Below are 18,081 nucleotides of genomic sequence, written 5' to 3'. Positions count from 1 at the left end.
GGTGGTGGTGGTGATGGTGGCGGTGAAAATTTGCTATTAGGAAAGGATTATTCACCTTCAGTCAAGATTCACCATGGGCTCCCTTCAGATGCAAGCTTCCTGGTGCACTTCATGTTAATTTATGAGTTAGCTTCATGGCAGCAGAGGGGTGGGGAATTAGGGAACTCAGGACATGAGCTAATGTCTCAGGAGCTCCATGTCCTGCAAATCCCGTAGAGAAGACAGGTCATCTCTGCTTTAGCAGAAACCAGTAGCAAAACAGCATGCCCTTGTCATTGATCATAACTATTCAAGAACATTCATGCTTATGTCCCAAATGTTCCAGACTATAGAGACCACACCCCCTAATTGCCCCCTAGCTCTTGAACTCTTCCCAGTCACTAACCAAGGCCCAGAGAAGGGACCATCACTGAAATCCATGACCCTGGCTTATCAATCCTCACTCCCATCCTTCTCCATGTTCTGAAGTGCTGTGTGTGTGTGTGTGTGTGTGTGTGTGTGTGTGTGTGTGTGTATTCATTCGTTCATGTCCATGAATGGTCCTGACTCCTCACCAGTTCTCTTGTGGACAAAATACATGTTGGACTTGGAAGTGACATTCATGGTAGAAGAAGAGATTTTGTCGGAAAAGTTAAGCCAACAAAGGGTCAAAGCCACACACACTCCTATTGGCCTCGTGAACACCCTCCCCTCATACGTGGCCAATACTGACGGGCACCTCCATGGTTTCCTTTGAGGCTTTTAAAGTTAACATCACAAATCTTAAAACTCCCAACTTGGGTGCTTTAATTTTTTTAACCGTTCAACACTGAAGTTTTGCTTTTGGATAGTTCTGGCAGTTTCCTACGGAAGTTGGAGTTGGCACGTGTCCCATCTCTCAGTCCCTGCCAAGCTGTCCCCTTGCTCAGGGCACCTCCTGTTGGTGTCTGATTTAGTCCGACTTTGTAAATATTACCCTCCAACCCCCCACAGCACGTCAGAGGACGATGTGGAGGTAGCAGATGTGAACGATGACATTTACTTATGAAGCCACACTTTTAGCTGGAGAATCAATCACCTTTTGTTTACAGAGAGTGACACTCAAAGAAAAGGAGAACAGAGAGGAAAATGAATCAGGGAAATGAGGAGAATGAGGGAAAGAGCAAGAAAAGAGGGAAGTTGATCAGGATTTATTGAGCACCCCCTGCGTTCAGAGTCTGAGTGAGACTCTGGGGGAAATAAAAACAGAAATGTTACAATTCCCTGTTCCATGTCTTCACTGTCAGGTGGGGAATCCTACATACGCTCAGACCTGAAATGCAGCTCAGAAATGCTACAGAACAGCACATCAACATCTGAAGAAATAGCTTAGGCCGAGATGAATACGTGAATTCTGAAGACAGGAAGAATTAACGGGCCACCAGTATGCAGGGAGATCGGCTGGGGAGATTTTCCTTCAAATGAATGTTGAACCTACTTTGAAAGATCAAATGGTGACAAAGACAGCCTGGGGGCGGGGGCTGTGTTCCATGATTGGCGGATAGGGTGGCATGATTGTAGGGCCCAGATTGTGCAAGAATGAAGTTCATTGACTGGAGAGAAGGATCTCTTTTGGAGACTCATAAGGAGAAGTTGGCATCGGAGGGGGAGCCAGTTGGAAAACGACTTGGACAAAGCCAGTGTTTTCATTTAGGACTTAATGCAATGGGAATCGACTTTAGGTGCGACCTCCTGAGGGGAAGGCCTTGGCTCCTAGTGTGAGACTAGATGCTTCCTGAGGACGAAGAATTTGCCTCTTCTTTTCTTCGGCTGTTAATTTTTGGCTTTGCCTGAATGACCAACCAATTGGACTTTATATATGAGATAGTGTGTCACCGTGAGGATGTAGCGTATACACTCATCAAGGCCGTGGGCTCTGTGGGATCCTGTCCAGAGGTTTGTGTCTTGGTGACACACGAGTCTCTGCGATATTACAGTCTTCACACTACAGCTCTCTCTAAATCATTACACCATACACCCCGATGAAGAATGAAGCGCCTTGGCGGTCAGTTAGGCGTTTCTTTATATACTTGTCTTCAGAGCGCTTTCTTCTAGAGACCCCCCAAGGCATTGTTCCAACGCAGTAACTTTTGAGTTGTACAAGTTCATTTGATAGTAAACATTTTCCTAACAGCCGTGATAAATGAGTTAGAAGATTGGGACCAGCAGGGGCGGCCTTGAACAGGATGTGGGTGAGAGGCAGAGATCAAAAGGGAGCATCCAGGAGAAACAAACAATACAAGTGCTTGTAAGAGGAGGGAAATGCCCAGAACAGTCATAATTTTGATCCCCAGGTTTGATCAAGCAAAGGATGAGAAATGTGTTAGGAGCAAGGGAGGATGGGCTCTTTCTCCAGAACCTTCACCCTCTGACGACGAGATGGGCGATCACACATACCTACATCATACATACGTCTGAGTTTGCCCCTTCACTTCTGGCTTTTCATATACTCTCCGTTTCCATCTGGCCTAGGGCGGCTTATAAATGCTTTTAGCATCCTCCCGGGAGGCAGGTGGGAAGACAGGCAGGCAGCCAGGAAATCTTGGTGGTTATTAAACTGAGGCTTCCAGGACCTTTTTATTAGCGATTAGACTCAACTCCATAGCACTAAAGAGCATAAACTCCCGCTCTGTCTCTTTTGCTCAAACCTCCCAAGAATCTGTTTTATATGCTGTTTATTTATAACCCAAAATAGACATAGGCCTGGGAGCCCTGGGGATTGCGAGGCTTCAGTGTGCTCTCAAGAAAGGGGTTAGCAGCCCCCGAGGGAAATAGTGCGGAGTCCTTTCTGGTGTCACCTCCCCCTGGGCCTTCCCAACCCCCCTTGTGACTGGAAGCTACTTTTGAAGTATGGCGTCTTAAAGAGGTATCTGTTCAGTTTTTGTTTTTTCAGTCTGTAGTGTGAAGATTGCAATACTGCGGAGACTAGTGTGTCACGAAGACGCAAACCTTCTGGAGCATGACTGGGCTGCTTTAAACTGGTTGAATGAGTAAACCTATCTAAGCACCTTCTCTGGGCCCTCCCACACAGCAGTCACCAATTACAAGGAAAGGACTTGGTCAGGTGACTTTTCTACTGGTAGATAAGGGGAAACCCGCGTGGAAGGGCTACAGTGATTTGAAGGTGAAATGTTGGTGGTGATGGACCCTTGTGTGGTGGGGCCTGCTGTATCCTGACCCACCCACATGCCCTCTACAGGCCCCTTCTAGCCAATATCAGCTGTTTGGAGAACAGCTGGCTGCCTTCTAGGTTAAGCATAATCAACAGGCCTGCAAGGATGTTGAATCCATATCTTGGATCCCTTAGCACTGAGCCAATTGGTTCTGATGGGGGCATATTTAAGGTTAGTGGTTTTAAGTAAAGAACATCTCTGAAAAATCATGCTAGGGCTTATTTTCCAGTTAGGTCTTATTTTCGGGGAAATGTGGTACTCATTACAATTCCATTATGACCCATACTAAACAGAAAGATATTACATGTAAATTATATTGTTTTCTGTGTGTATCTTTCTTTGCAAACTTTTCATAAGTAGATCTGTAGCTTCCTGCATGAAAACTAAACACCTTTAGTGAGAAGGAGAACTCAAGTGTGGGCCAAGGCCAAAGCCAGAGCCTGGGGTGGGCCAGGGCTCCCCTGCCTGTGAGAGCTGGGTGGTGGACGTCGTGGCCAGCCCAGCAAGGACTCTCAGCAGCAGTCATCTCAGAGCCCAGCTGAAGCCACAGTGAGGTCCCCTCACCACCAGTGTAAGGCAGCCGGAAGCCTTGCCCTCCCCGTCTTCTAAAGCCTCTAGTCTGTAACGGGTAGTACTTTTCAATTTTGAAATCTCTTGAGGTGGGGGTTGTTCTAGAGGCTTGGGGCCAAATCCCTTTGACTTTTTTTGGGGTAAATAGGATTATAAAGTGTGGAGAGACTTCAGGGTCTTTCAGATGTCTGTAGTCTGTGGGAAGGGGTGTCTTTTGAAGTGTCTTCCAATAACTGGGGCCGGACCTTATAATCATCCCTTGGTTCCTAATTGTTCATAATGGGTCTGTGACAATGGTGACAATTTATCACAAGTTTAAAAGCTGTTGGAGGCTATGAAAAGTAAATGAAAATTATGTTGTTAGATATATAAATACTGTTGACTAGTAACTATATAATAGCATGTGTATGTGTACACACACACACACACACACACACCCAGTATTACCTGATGGAATTTTACAATTCAGTTAAAATGACAACCATAATAGAAAAGACATCTTTTGGTGAAGGACTCTTCAATCAATGGCACAAACAGTAGGTTCTCTGGGTTAAATAGAGAGTTGGAGTATTCAAAAGAGACTTCCTAGGGGAGGTGGAAAATCAACTGGACTTTGCAGACTGAATAGGAGTTGGAAAATCAGAGAGGATAGATGAATGTGAAAATAGTATGACCAGAGGCATGGAATTGTGAGAGCCCCACTTGTTCAGGATTTCAGGATCAGTCAAGAGAACAGTGGGAAATAAGGGTGGATAAGGCAGAACTGGTATAGGATGTCAGCCATCGCCTGCCCCAGCTCTGCCAAGCTGTAGGTATCTGAAGGCTGGGATCCTGCAAGCCTACCTTGACTCAGTCCATGGGACAGAAAAACCAACTGCCTCCTCCTCTTATTTTGAGGGGTCTGGGATTAGTCCTCAGCCAAGAGTTTGAAGATAATGTGGCAAGCCAGGGAGCTATTGTGGAGGTCCTGGAAAAATGGAGTTGTGGCTTTAGGATTAATGTATTTACCATATGGATTCTCACCACCCCTGTCCCCAACTGTAGGCATATTCCTGAGTTGTTTTTCATAGTGGATATGAGGAAAAGAGATGTTTTCTTTTCCCTTCACATATACCCACTCAACAACAACCCTCAACCATCAGCTTCTTATGCTCCACTTCTTACACAGTCAGACAGCTGCATGATGCCGGCCTGGTCAGGATAGCAGGTGTAATCTTCCCTGTGGGACAGAAGGACACTAGTTTGTTTAAAAATTGAACTTACCATATTTTGCCATGTATAATGTACACCCACGTTTTTGGCTCAAGCTTACAGGGGAAAAAATCATTTTTTTTAAGTTAAAGTTTATTGGGTGACAATTGTTAGTACAGTTACTTAGATTTCAGGTGTACAATTCTGTATTACATCATCTGTAAATCCCACTGTGTGTTCACCACCCAGAGTCAGTTCTCCTTCCATCACCATATATTTGATCCCCCTTACCCTCATCTCCCACCCCCCACCCCCCTTACCCTCTGGTAACCACTAAACTATTGTCTGTGTCTATGAGTTTCTGTTTCTCATTTGTTTGTCTTCTTCTTTTGTGGTTTTTGGTTTATATACCACATATCAGTGAAATCATATGGTTCTCTGCTTTTTCAGTCTGACTTATTTCGCTTAGTATTATAATTTCAAGATCCATCCATGTTGTCACAAATGGTCCTATTTTATCTTTTCTTACCGCCAAATAGTATTCCAGTGTATATATACCACAACTTCTTTACCAATTCATCTGTCAAAGGACATTTTGGTTGTTTCCATGTCTTGGCCACCGTAAATAAAGCTGCAATGAACATTGGAGCACACTTGTCTTTATGTATAAATGTTTTCAGATTTTTTGGGTAGATACCCAGGAGAGGGATTGCTGGGTCATATGGCAATTCTATTCGTAATTTTTTGAGGAACCTCCATACTGCCTGCCATAGCGGCTGCACCAGTCTGCATTCCCACCAACAGTGTATGAAGGTTCCTTTTTCTCCACAGCCTCTCCAACACTTATTACTATTTGTCTTGTTGATGATAGCCATTCTGACTGGGATGAGGTGATATCTCATTGTGGTTTTTATTTGCTTTTCTCTGATGAGTAGTGATGTTGAGCATTTTTTCATATGTCTATTTGCCATTTGTATGTCCTCTTTGGAAAAATGTCTCTTCAGGTCCTCTGCCCATTTTTCAATTGGGTTGTTTTTTTTGTTATTGAGTTGTATGAGTTCCTTGTATATTTTGGATATTAGCCCCTTATCAGAGGCACTGTTTGCAAAAATCTTCTCCCATTCAGTTGGTTGCCTCTTTATTTTGTCGATGGTTTCTTTTGCTGTGCAGAAGCTTTTAAGTTTGATACAGTCCCATTCATTTATTTTAGCTTTTACTTCCCTTGCCTTTGGAGTCTAATTCATAAAATGCTCTTTGAACCCAAGGTCCATAAGTTTAGTACCTAAGTTTTCTTCTATGCAGTTTATTGTTTCAGGTCTTATGCTTACGTCTTTGATCCATTTTGAACTAATTTTGGTACCTGGTGACAGATAGCATTCCAGTTTCATTCTTTGGCACGTGGCTTTCCAGTTCTGCCAGCACCATTTATTGAAGAGGCTGTCTTTCCTCCATTGTATGTTTTTTGCTTCTTTGTAAAAAATTATCTATCCATATTTATGTGGTTTTATTTCTGAGTTCTCAATTCTATTCCATTGGTCTATGTGTCTGTTTTTCTGCCATTACCATGCTGTTTTGATTATTGTTGCCCTGTAGTACAAGCTAAAGTCAGGCAGTGTGATACCTCCAGCATTGTTCTTTTTTCTTAAGATTGCTTTGGCTATTCACGGTCTTTTGTAGTTTCAAACAAATCTGATGATTTTTTGTTCTATTTCTTTAAAAAATGCCATTGGGATTTTGATGGGGATTGCATTAAATCTGTATATTTCTTTGTGTAATATGGCCATTTTAACTATGTTTATTCTTCCAATCCATGAGCACGGAATGTCTTTCCATTTCTTTGTGTCTTCTCCAATTTCTTTTAAAAAATATCTTACAGTTTTCAGCATATAGGTCTTTCACATCCTTGGTTAAGTTTATTCCTAGGTATTTTATTCTTTTTGCTGCAATTGCGAAAGGAACTGTTTTTTCAGTTTTATTTCTTTTTCTGAGATTTCATTGTTAGTATATAGGAATGCAGTGGACTTCTTTTTTTTTTTTTTTTTTTTAAGATTTTATTGAGGAAGGGGGACAGGATTTTATTGGGGAACAGTGTGTACTTCCAGGACTTTTTTCCAAGTCAAGTTGTTGTCCTTTCAGTCTTAGTTGTGGAGGGCGCAGCTCAGCTCCAGGTTCAGTTGCTGTTGCTAGTTGCAGGGGGCGCAGCCCACCTTCCCTTGCGGGACTCGAGGAATTGAACTGGCAACCTTGTGGTTGAGAGCCCACTGGCCCATGTGGGAATCGAACCGGCAGCCTTCGTAGTTAGGAGCATGGAGCTCTAACCGCCTGAGCCACCCGGCCGGCCTGCGATGGACTTTTGTACATTGATTTTGTAGCTGTCAACTTTACTGTATTCGTTGATTGTTTCTAATAGCTTTTTGGTTGAGTCTTTAGGGTTTTCTATGTATAGCATCATGTCATCTGCAAAGAGTGACAATTTAACTTTTTCTTTCCCAATTTGGATGCCTTTTATTTCTGTCTCTTGCCTGATTGCTCTGGTGAGGACTTCCAACACTATGTTGAAAAGCAGAGGAGATAGGGGACAGCCCTGTCGTGTTCCTGAACGTCCAGCAAAGGGCTTCAGTTTTTCATCATTAATTATGACATTAGATGAGGGTTTGTCATATGTGGCCTTTATTATGTTAAGGTATTTTCCTTCTATGCCTATTTTATTAAGTCTTTTAATCATCAATGGATGTTATATCTTGTCAAATGCTTTTTCTGCATCAATTGATATAATCATATGATTTTTGTCTTTTTGTTTTGTTTATGTGATATATCACATTGATGGATTTGCGTATGTTGAACCATCCTTGTGCCCCTGGGATAAACCCCACTTAGACATGATGAATAATCTTTTTAATGTATTGCTGCATTCGATTTGCTAGAATTTTGTTTAGAATTTTTGCATCTGTATTCATCAGAGATATTGGTCTGCAGTTTTCTTTTTTTGTGTTATTCTTACCTAAAATCTTTCATTTAAAAATTTTTAATTCAAATTTTTATTTGTTTACATTTAGGTACTTGTTTTTTGTATTATAAAGGAATTTTAGCATTTATTTTTTTAACATATTATGGTACAAGAAAATTTATGTAACAAATAATTACAAAACACAAGAACAGATACAAGGTACAAGAACTTTTATGTACCGGTAACAAATTTACAGTATTTACGCTTTATAGAGGGCCAAGAACTCTTTGTCGTCATTGCAAGTTCGTCATAAGGTCAACAAAACCAATTATGGTTTTCCGGGGTCTTACTCTGCATATGGACATCGTTATTGATTTCTAGAGTTATACTTTTAACTCATAAGCAGAAATAAAAGAATTAAAAACATTTATATAGACACGAAATTAGTGCTGCCCGTGTATAATGTGCCTCCTTATTTTTCCCTCACAAATTTGGGTAAAATAGTGCACATTATACATGGCAAAATACGGTATACCTCTGAGCTCCTTGGCCCAGACTCCTTTGTAAATAATAAGCATCTTTCTCCCCAGCAAGATTCCTTTCCTACAAAGGACGTTTCTTTAGTTATAAAATACGAGTGGATGTTTCTGTGGCGACTACGTGGAAGATTTGCTTAAATAAGAGGAGCGTATCATCAAGAAATGGTCCTATTATAATAAATGGCATAATAGCGCACAGGCCTGGGAGTTCTGAAACCAGAACAGTCTAGGTTCAGATTTCACCTCTCCTGTGTAAAATGGGCCTAGTCATTAGTTCCTTGCAAGGTTGTTTTAATGGTTAGAAATGGTATATATAAAGCACCTGGCTCATGGACGTTCAATAAAGCACAGATGTTATTAATAACATCTACATTTTATGCAGGTTACTCTCCTGAGTTGGGAGTTGGTTGTGTTGCATTGATTCTGTGAGAGGGTTTTAAATTAAGAAGGTGGCTGCAGGTGGTGCCAGCTTCTCAAGTAGCATTCTCGGCAGGCGATGACCACGGGAAACTGGCCTGTCAGGGGCAGGCCTTGGGTAAACTCAAACTCGTATAGTCATTGACAAGAAGAAATCTTTTATTTTTGCGTTGCTGAGAAGGTGGTGCTTTCTTCCTTTGGGAAATCAATTTCACTGTGCAGTGGAACGCAGTAAGTGGGGTCATACTACTGCTTTTCTAAAAGAAAGACATATTTCTGTTTTTGTTAATCATGGAACTGACACAATAGTTGTAGAATCTGTAAAAGGAAATACCCCATTCCCTCTCCTTGCCGAACCTGCTGCCTTTTAGAAAGTAAGAGTGGAGAAGGGATTTTTATCTTCCAGTCTGGAAACCATACCCTCTTCTGGTTTAAAACAAGCAGCTTCGTGTCCTTGGAGACCTGCCATATATGAATTTCTACAATGAAAGGATTTTTGTCGGCTGTCATTTCGAAGGCAAAGCAACAAAGCCATAGTGCCAAGATGCCTAAAATAACTGAGCATGTAATTATGGGGTTTGATGCTTCCTCATTACAAGCTTGAAAACACATCCTTTTTGGAGTATTGGATCCAATATTTAGAACCATTGGTATGGATGGATGATGACAGGTTTTTATTCTACGACTTTCTAATACATAGTATATGTAGTGCAGCTCATTTAACATTAGTGAGATACAATAGAAATCTCAACATGAAACAGTTATGTGAGGTGAGAAGAGTATTCATACTAGTATTAACTTGTCTTGTAAAACAATTATCTGCAAAGTTTCTGTAAACAGCAGTCATTCCTCATACCTTTGAAATTGGTTTGACCACCCCACCTTTTCTTTACGTGCAGTTTTCTGCTGAGTACGGTAGTGTTCCCCAATAACAAAGTCGCCCCTAGGGGGCAGCAGAACACCAAATAAAACCACTGTGCCTGGGGCTGTCAGATTTTTCTGGCTATTTGCCCAGCTCTTCTAAGTCGGGTGGTGGTACCCATCCTGCTCCCCTTTGCCTAGCAAAACTCATCCTCTCAGCCTTGCCAAGGTGGGGATTTTGGCCGTTAAGCCGCCTCCCCTCTCCCACTTGCCTCCACTCACCCCCTTCTCCTCCCTGCTCTTAAACCCTCCTGGTCTACTTTGTATCATATCATGTAGCTTTTAATGTTCTTGTTTGTTACTGTTTCTCAACCTGCTATACCTGTCCTTTTGGCAGGAACAATATCTTAAGACTCTGTGTTTCCGGGTAATGCCAGGACTGCCCAGAGGTCTAAATAAATGCTCAACAGCAGATGGAGGATCCCTTCACCTGTAGTATGTGCTTGATACATGTTTGCTAATTTGATTGTCAAGATGGTCTTTTTTGCCCAAGAGAAAGTATTTTCTTTGCTTCACTTATTTCTGAAGTGGCTACATTCTCCCATGCTTTCTGGTTTGTTTCAGATTGGGGTGTTGCATAGAGAGTTTTCAATATAAACCCAGAGGCCTAATGGAAAACATTGACTTTGGTGCCATAGATGCAGCAAGGTGGCTCTTCCCCTTCCTGGCTGTGAGCCTGGGTCCAGTTAACTTCTCAGCCTCAGTTTTCTCACCCATAAAATGGGGCTATCAAGCTGCTTGTATAATTTATTATCTGAACTGGAGTATATTTGAGAAGGAGGACATTTTAAAGTCATTAAAATCGTGGGTTTTTTAAAAATATTTATTGATTGAGGAGTGGTTTTTATTTTTATATTTTGGGCTTGCCTATAAGATTGTTCTGTTTGAAAATGATTTTCAAAATACAGTTTTCCACAAAAAATAACATACAAACAGGACAAATTGTAAAGGGTGTGTGCTTAGGTCTCCAGATCCTACCAACCCACAGTGTGAGTTTTGTCCGACTCTAGCAGAAAAATACTGATGGAAGAACATGGTCATGCTTATACGCAGTCAGAGAGCCTTCTCAGCAGTAGAGAACAGACCCAGGGGATGGCTGTGCAGTTCGGGTGACAATTTGGCTGACCTGTGAGACAGAGCTTTTCTCTTCACTTGCAAATTCACTGCTGCTTCTGGGCAACTTGCCTGGAATGCTGGAGGAACCGGCCTTGCACCCCTCTTCTGGGCCCAGCTCCCGCTATTTCACCAATTGTGCTTAAATACTGGGTTTACCATAAACTTAATCGTTTGAGCTGTAAAATACGTACCTGCCTTGAATGTTGGTGTCCGCATGGAGCCAGAAGCTTAATTGCCATTCTGTAATTGGGTTTCCAGGGTTGGGTGCATCCCTTTTAAAAACTCGTAAGTTCATTCCTCCTCACCCTGCCTCTTGTAAGTGCTGTTTGGTTTGGTGATGAGAGTTCTTTTGCCTGTGTGTTCATCTAACCTAAACCCCTGCAGAGCTGAGCCTTATGTTTTTGCCAGCTCCTTGCGTGATGTGATGGAGAGTTCCAGGAGTGCTCTGTGGCCTCTTGGAAGTGGGGAAGGATCTGTACACCGTGAATATCAAGTCTGGGGACAGATTGTATTGTGGGGACCGCCCTCTGCATGGCTCCTAACAGCCTCTTCTTTCTCTAGGTATGTGTACATTCCGGTGGGCGGGTCCCAGCATGGCCTGCTGGGGACACTGTTTTCCACTGCAATGACTTTTGCATTTGTGAGCTACTGGCATGGTGGGTACGACTACCTGTGGTGCTGGGCCGCACTCAACTGGCTGGGAGTCACCGTGGAGAATGGAGTCCGGAGACTTGTGGAGACCCCATGCATCCAGGATAGCTTGGTGAGCAGGAACCTTGCTCGTGTGGTAGGGGACACCTGAGCCAGGTGGACTAGGTTTGGGAGGGAAGGAGCTCATCAGATTCAGTGCACCGTGTGTCATTCTTGCCAGATTGGTTCAAAGCCCCTGTGCCTGGAGGTAGGATAGTAAAAACGAGACTTCTGTAGCTATTTTTAAAAGTAAACATTTTAACAATAAGATTTTTATTTTTATTATATAAAAATTAGAACATTCAGACAAGAATTAAAAGAAGACAAAAATGCCTCAACAGAAGCCACAGTGAATACCCATTCTTCTAAATATTTTCTACATATAGACACACATACGCACACGTGTGCATGCACATATATATAAAACATTTAAAACAAATGCTATTAATCCAAGATATGATTCTATCAGGACCACCTTTCTATGTCACCAAATCTATTTCTAACTTTACTATTTCTAATGGCTATGTGGAATTTCATTATTGGATGTGCCATAATGTATTTAGTCTCCTGTTATTAACAGTCATAGTGTTCTGGTTTTTTTCCACTTATCAACTGCATTAAGGTGAATATCGTAACCAGTATGAATTCTTGTATGTAAAATTGCTAAGTTCAAGGTTTTTCTCACCTTTGAGTGTTGTCATACATACTGTTTAACTCTTTCTTAACTGCCCTGTAGACAGGGTGTGCCAATTTCCATCCCTACCAACAGTGTGTGGGAATGCCCTCACCAATACTGAGTAGTATTGGTATTTTAATCTGTGCTAATTCGATAGGTGGGTACTGTTACAGTAGCATATAAAACAGCTAAGGGTTTCAGACACATTCCAACTCTGCAGAAAAATGATTTGGAAAATTAATTAAGCACTTTTCTTTACACATTTTAAGTGGTTTTAAACTATAAACGTTTTATCATGTAAATGTGGCATGTAATGTATTAGAATCTTGTAGGAAATCATCAGTTCTGAGTATGCAGCAATATTCTATAACCCTGAAAAAAGTAGCTAAAAAGAAATATGCTGGCATAAGCGTTCACGGCAGGCAATAAAACACAAGAAATTTGCTGGGAAATGATTAATGTGGATAAATTTCCCCAGCAACAAAAGCGAATATATTTTTTTAAACCAACACTACCAAAATAGGATTCACTTGAGTGTTTTTCTATAAGGATAGCCATAGTACAGGTGGAAAGTTGGTTCAATGAAAACTGATACAAAGTACATAGCAAAATAACACATCTGAAGTAATTTAAATATGCTTACGCATGTTTAAAGATAAATATTTTATTCAGGAGTAGTACCTAGCAATCGGCAGAAAAGAAATGTCAGTGAATTCTAACAGAAATGGAATTTCAATGAAAATCATGGCGACAAGTACGCAACAGGAAGAAAAACCATAAAAGGTGGTATAAAGGTTGCAAACTTCATCCTGAAATCTAAGCAGTCTTCCCCAAAGCCTGAAACCCAGTGACCACCTGTGAAAGCCAGAGAATTCTTTTAGATCCAGGCTAAAACACTTCCATGTTCCTTCATGGAGGACTAACATTGACCTTGAACTTCATGTTAGGCAGTGCTCTGCAAACTTTGAGCCCTGGCTTACGTTATGAATACATTTTAAAAATCTAAAATGTTAAAAAAACACACAAAACAAAACAAAAAAACCCAAACTGTGTTATGTAGCCTATGGCTTGGTAATTTTGGTTAAAAATGAATGAAGACAGTGACAACACTTACTCACAGGCGAAGCCCTTGAATGTCTGCTCTGTCCCATCATAGCCCATTCCAGGACCCTCACGTGTTTACCTCGTTTGAGCTTCTACCCACAAGGCACCTAGGAGTGCAGTACTTTTTGAATATGCATTTTTGAGTGAGATGTATGTCCTGTGTATTGCAAATATGTTTAGTTTACATATTTACTGAGCAAGAACGTATTTTGTAAAACCCGTTTTTATGACCTATCATTCATCATGGCAGCCTGGGGGCTGGTGATGGCTGTTGAGACTAGGAGCTCCTTCAGAACAGGTTGAGATCCCATTGCTATTTATATCCCTCATGGTTAGCTCGGTGTCTGAATTAGCTGCGGTATTAAGTCAGTGCACAATTAGTGCTTCCAAACTGGGTCGATTCTTTTCTTTTTCCTTTTAGTTTCTGGTGCACAAAGCAATGTAATAGTTAGACATTTACACCCCTCACAAAGTGATAACCCCCCCACCCCCACTTACTACCCCTCTGACATCGTATATAGCTGTTACAATACCATTGACTATATACCCTGTGCTGTACTTTACATCCTATGAAAATATATATATATATATTTGACATTCAAACTGGGTTGATTCTTAAGTTGTGCTTCCACCTGTCCACCCAAGGACTCTCCCTCCATTCACTCTGCTTCTTATACAGTTCAGCACAGATTTTTTTCCTTCAGAAACACATGACTGACATTCCAAAGGTACATAACCTTTCAAATAAACTGCTTCCTCACTTGAGTTACCCTCCTTCTCTCCCTCTCTCTTTTCATGAATCCATTTCCCATTCTTTTGTCAAAATCCAAATAAAGACTTAATGCCTCCTGGACTCCTACTTTCAGCTGACTTCAGCCTCCCTCATTGACCTGATAGTGTGTTTGCACTGTGAGTTCACTCCCCACGCATCTCATGCACTCTCTCCATGGTATTCGTCCTTCATCTGTTTTTTTTAAAGACATCTGAATAACAAGGATTATCCTTCCTTCTTTCCCATATCTTCTTCATCTTCAGCCTCAAAGCTTTGTCTGGGACATAAAGTCCAGCAGGGTTCTGTTCCTTGGTATTGTTAGAGTAACAGTTGAACACTCATGGAAAGACTAGTCAGAGCTGTGTTGTGAATGGAAAACCCTCTGATATTCTAGGCTGGGCTGTTTAATCGAATGTCCTTCTATAATGGAAATGTCCATTGCATGTCCAGTGCAGTAGCCATGTTGAGCAACTGAGAAACTAATTTTCAAATTTATCTAATTTTAATTCACCTAAATCTAAGTAGCCCCCATGTGGCTAGCTACTTCCATTCTGAGCAGTGCAGTTCTAGAATATGCCCCTTTTCTAGGAAAAAATTAAAGGACTGTCGAGTGTTGGACTCTGCTATAATTTAGAATGATCTTCATTAATGGCATATATATCCAACTGGCTACTGAATGTCTCCACTCAAATATGTCACCGGTATCTCAGACTTAGCATGTGTAATACTGAACTCGTGTGCCCTTATCCCTCAGTCCTTCTGACTAGCTCCTTTCCCTCAAGCATTCTCTGTTTCTACAGATGGCACCATCATCTATGTAGTTACTCAAGGCCCAAATCATCAAGGTATCCTTCGTGCCCCTCTGTTTCAGTTCTTCCTGTGTGTACTGTACATTCTACCTCCTAAGTAGATCTTAATGATTATTATTATTATTTTTTTTGCATTTGCATTTGCATTTCCACTGAGTCATTCTAATCCAACTGTTCTCATTTCTTGCCAGGTCTACCAAACAGCTTCTAGTTTGTTCCCTGCTTCCCGCTCTTCTCTTCTTCTGTTCATTGTCCTCATGCTGCTGAATGATGCTTCTCAACAGAAACCTGACCATGTTCGTTGTCCTTCTTAAAATCCTTAGTGGCATCCCATTTTCTCAGGACTAAGTTCACAATATTTAAGATGACTTATATGAGGTCTTGCCTGCCCTGGCTCTTGTCGCCTCTCCTCATCCTGATGCGCCTCCCCCCCCACATGCCTGGCCCCTCCCGCCTTAGCGCCCACACACAGCTTCCGTCTCCTAGGACGCTCTCTCTCCTTTTAGTCCACCCCTATTCGTCCTTCAGATTTCAGCTTGAATGGCACCTTGTTTGTGTGCCCTTCTCTGACCCTGTTAAGTTGATCCGGTCTCATTTAATAACTCATGTGGGGCACCTTGTACGTGGTCGCTTCTGCTGTACTTGTCACAGTTGCAATGAAACATTTTTATACAACATTTATACAACGTATGCAACTTGTTTAATCCTTAGCTCCTTTACTGAAATGTAACCCTCATGAGGCCAGAGATCTGTATGCTTCATATTTACCACATTGCCAGGCCCAGAGTAAGCATGCAGTAAATATTTGTTGAATGAGTGAATGAATGAATAAAATGATATTCTGTGACTTCACTGAGGGGAGTACAAGAGGAAATCGGATTATGCAGCAGCATGAAGAATATAGATTGAATACTGGAACAACTTACTAAAGTGAGGCTTGTTAAGCATTATACAGGGAGATTATTTTACTTTGTAGCAGAGTTGATACTAATTGGTCTAGTTATGGCAGAATGCTATTTTAATGTTCAGAGCACAACATATATTTGGTAAAGAAAGGGGTAGCAAGGAATTAGCCTTCCTGGTACCCTGCTGCTTTGGGAGAGGGGGATTATCAGTTGTGACTCATTGAGGCCGAGGGCGGTGGGGAGCTGACAAAAGGCATTTTCATAAAGCCCCAAGCTGGGTGGACAGAGGACTTACCGCTGAAGCAACATGCTTTTTCTCTAAACAAACAAGTACTCTCCCGGGGAGTTAGAATTTGTGTTCAGCATCGAAATCTTTTAATAAGTGGAAACATTTTTAAGCATCAGTAGAGTGACACTGCTTCTTGCCAATTCTCAATTCGATCTCTCCTTTGAAGGAAGACACACCTTCAGGCTGCATGTCAGTTATTCCTACACAAGAGAGTCTGCATCTCAGGCTGTTCACCCACCCCTACCCTGATTTCCATTTCATTGAATAATTGAAATATATCTCCCTCCCCCTGCTCTTGTCCCCTCTTCTTTGCCCCTAGAGTGTCCTGCTAAGCTGATTTATATCCTCTCTGAAGCAGGGAAATTTCTATTTCTAGACTTCATTGAGCAAACGTGCCTCCAGTGAAAATCACAGAGGGTGAGTCTGATGGTTCTGGGAGGGATTTGATGCTCTGGGGTGTTAGAAAGAACCCAAAGACCCTGGCTCTGTGCTGATAGCCATTTATTTTATCAGCTGAATTGATCAGTTTGATTTTTAAAGCTGTAGCTACAGAAATCCCAAGAGTTTGAGAGATCAGTCCATTTAAAAGGATAATTGTAAAAGTATTGACATAAGTCAACCAATGGTTACTTAGATCTGTGGAGTCCTAACTCACTGACTGGCGAAATGTGCATGTTAGTTGGCCTGATTGGAAAACGCTTTCACTAGAGATCAGTGATCCAGCCCAGCTAACTCACTGAAGGAACACAAAGCAGACTGGCCTGAGAAGCGTTGATCTGTTTGGCAGTGACTCATGGTCTTCTATTCCTCCATTGCTTGGATTCATTTCCAGAAATGGAGATCAAGTGCTCACTGTAGCTAAGCCACTTTCTCCAGATCAGACCCCTTTCTAGACGGGGCCCACTTAGGCAGTCAACCTGGTCCTTCATATCTTAACTTGCTCATTTATGAAGAGAAAACTTCCAATGCCCTGTGTGGGAGACAATTTGCAGAGCACCGGAGAACTCTGAGCAAAAGACATGATTCCTTCCTTCTAATTCCTTTTTATTTATTTATTTTTGCATCCTCCTTCAGTGCTTTAGGTCAGACAGTATATCGGTCTGTCAGTGTATAATTGTAGCGTCTATGATTAATCCATTTCCTGCATAAATAAAGTTCTCTTGCCTGGCCTCCTGTCAGGATGGTCATATTTACAGTGGCTGCTTTGGATTAAAGAGGCACTAAAACCATGGAACAAGAGCTTTTCTCTATGAAGCGCTAAATGATCTATATGAAAAATAGACTTGTCTTCACAAACGTTAAAAATCCTGACTGGGCTAGCCTTCACAGGCCTTGTTCAGGAGAAAGGTCCAAGCGTGAGGTAGATATCTGAGATCATGTCGGTGATCTTTTGAGCCATGGGGATGTTTGAGACTTTGGAGAGAGAGAGGGAGTGTGCAGAAAGAGAAGAAAAGGCAGTGGCCTGGGACTGAACCAACGTTCAGAAATTGGATGGAGGAGGAGAGGCCAGGAAGAGGGAGGAAAATCTAGAGGGTGATTTCACAGAAACCAAGAAAAAGGGTATTTCGTGGAGGGAGTGGTTAATGGTATTGATGCTATCAGGGGGCCGAGTAAGGTGAAGTGAAAGGATGGTTGTGTCACCTTGTCAGAGTGCTGTCAGTGGTAGATGGAGCTGTGAGTCATCTTCTCTGTTCCCCAGAAGTTTGTGATCTAGTTGGAGAGGCAACCCGTGTACAGACCAGGTGAGGACCAGTATAAGGCATTATGTGCAGAGACCAGAATGAGTCATGGAGGCAGCTGATGTTCGTGGGGGAGGGGGTGATCAGTGAGAGCTAAGCTTTTAGAAACGGTTTATTTAAAGAGCTGAGGCTTGAGTAGGACTCTGAAGAATTAAGAGTGGGATTTGGATAGGTCAGTAGAGAGAAGACAGGCCAGGAGAAGAGC

At 41.9% G+C, this 18,081-nt stretch overlaps 1 protein-coding gene across 4 annotated transcripts in view; it reads left to right on the top strand.

The window, feature by feature from the left end:
- Positions 1 to 18,081, top strand: part of HHAT (hedgehog acyltransferase) — a 251,362-nt gene that overhangs the window by 173,872 nt on the left and 59,409 nt on the right. For 3 of the 4 annotated variants that reach the window (XM_074322217.1, XM_074322216.1, XM_074322215.1), the window contains exon 10: positions 11,454 to 11,655. In XM_074322217.1, coding sequence (XP_074178318.1) covers positions 11,454 to 11,655 — 202 coding nt within the window. Of the gene's footprint in view, positions 1 to 11,453; positions 11,656 to 15,134; positions 15,457 to 18,081 lie in introns of those variants that run through there. The other variant, XM_074322218.1, reaches the window with a different exon arrangement.

Source organism: Rhinolophus sinicus, linkage group LG17 (assembly GCF_036562045.2).
Source record: "Rhinolophus sinicus isolate RSC01 linkage group LG17, ASM3656204v1, whole genome shotgun sequence".
Classification (NCBI taxonomy): Eukaryota; Metazoa; Chordata; class Mammalia; order Chiroptera; family Rhinolophidae; genus Rhinolophus; species Rhinolophus sinicus.
Note: the sequence above shows the minus strand (reverse complement) of the source record. Positions and strands in the feature narration are given on the sequence as shown.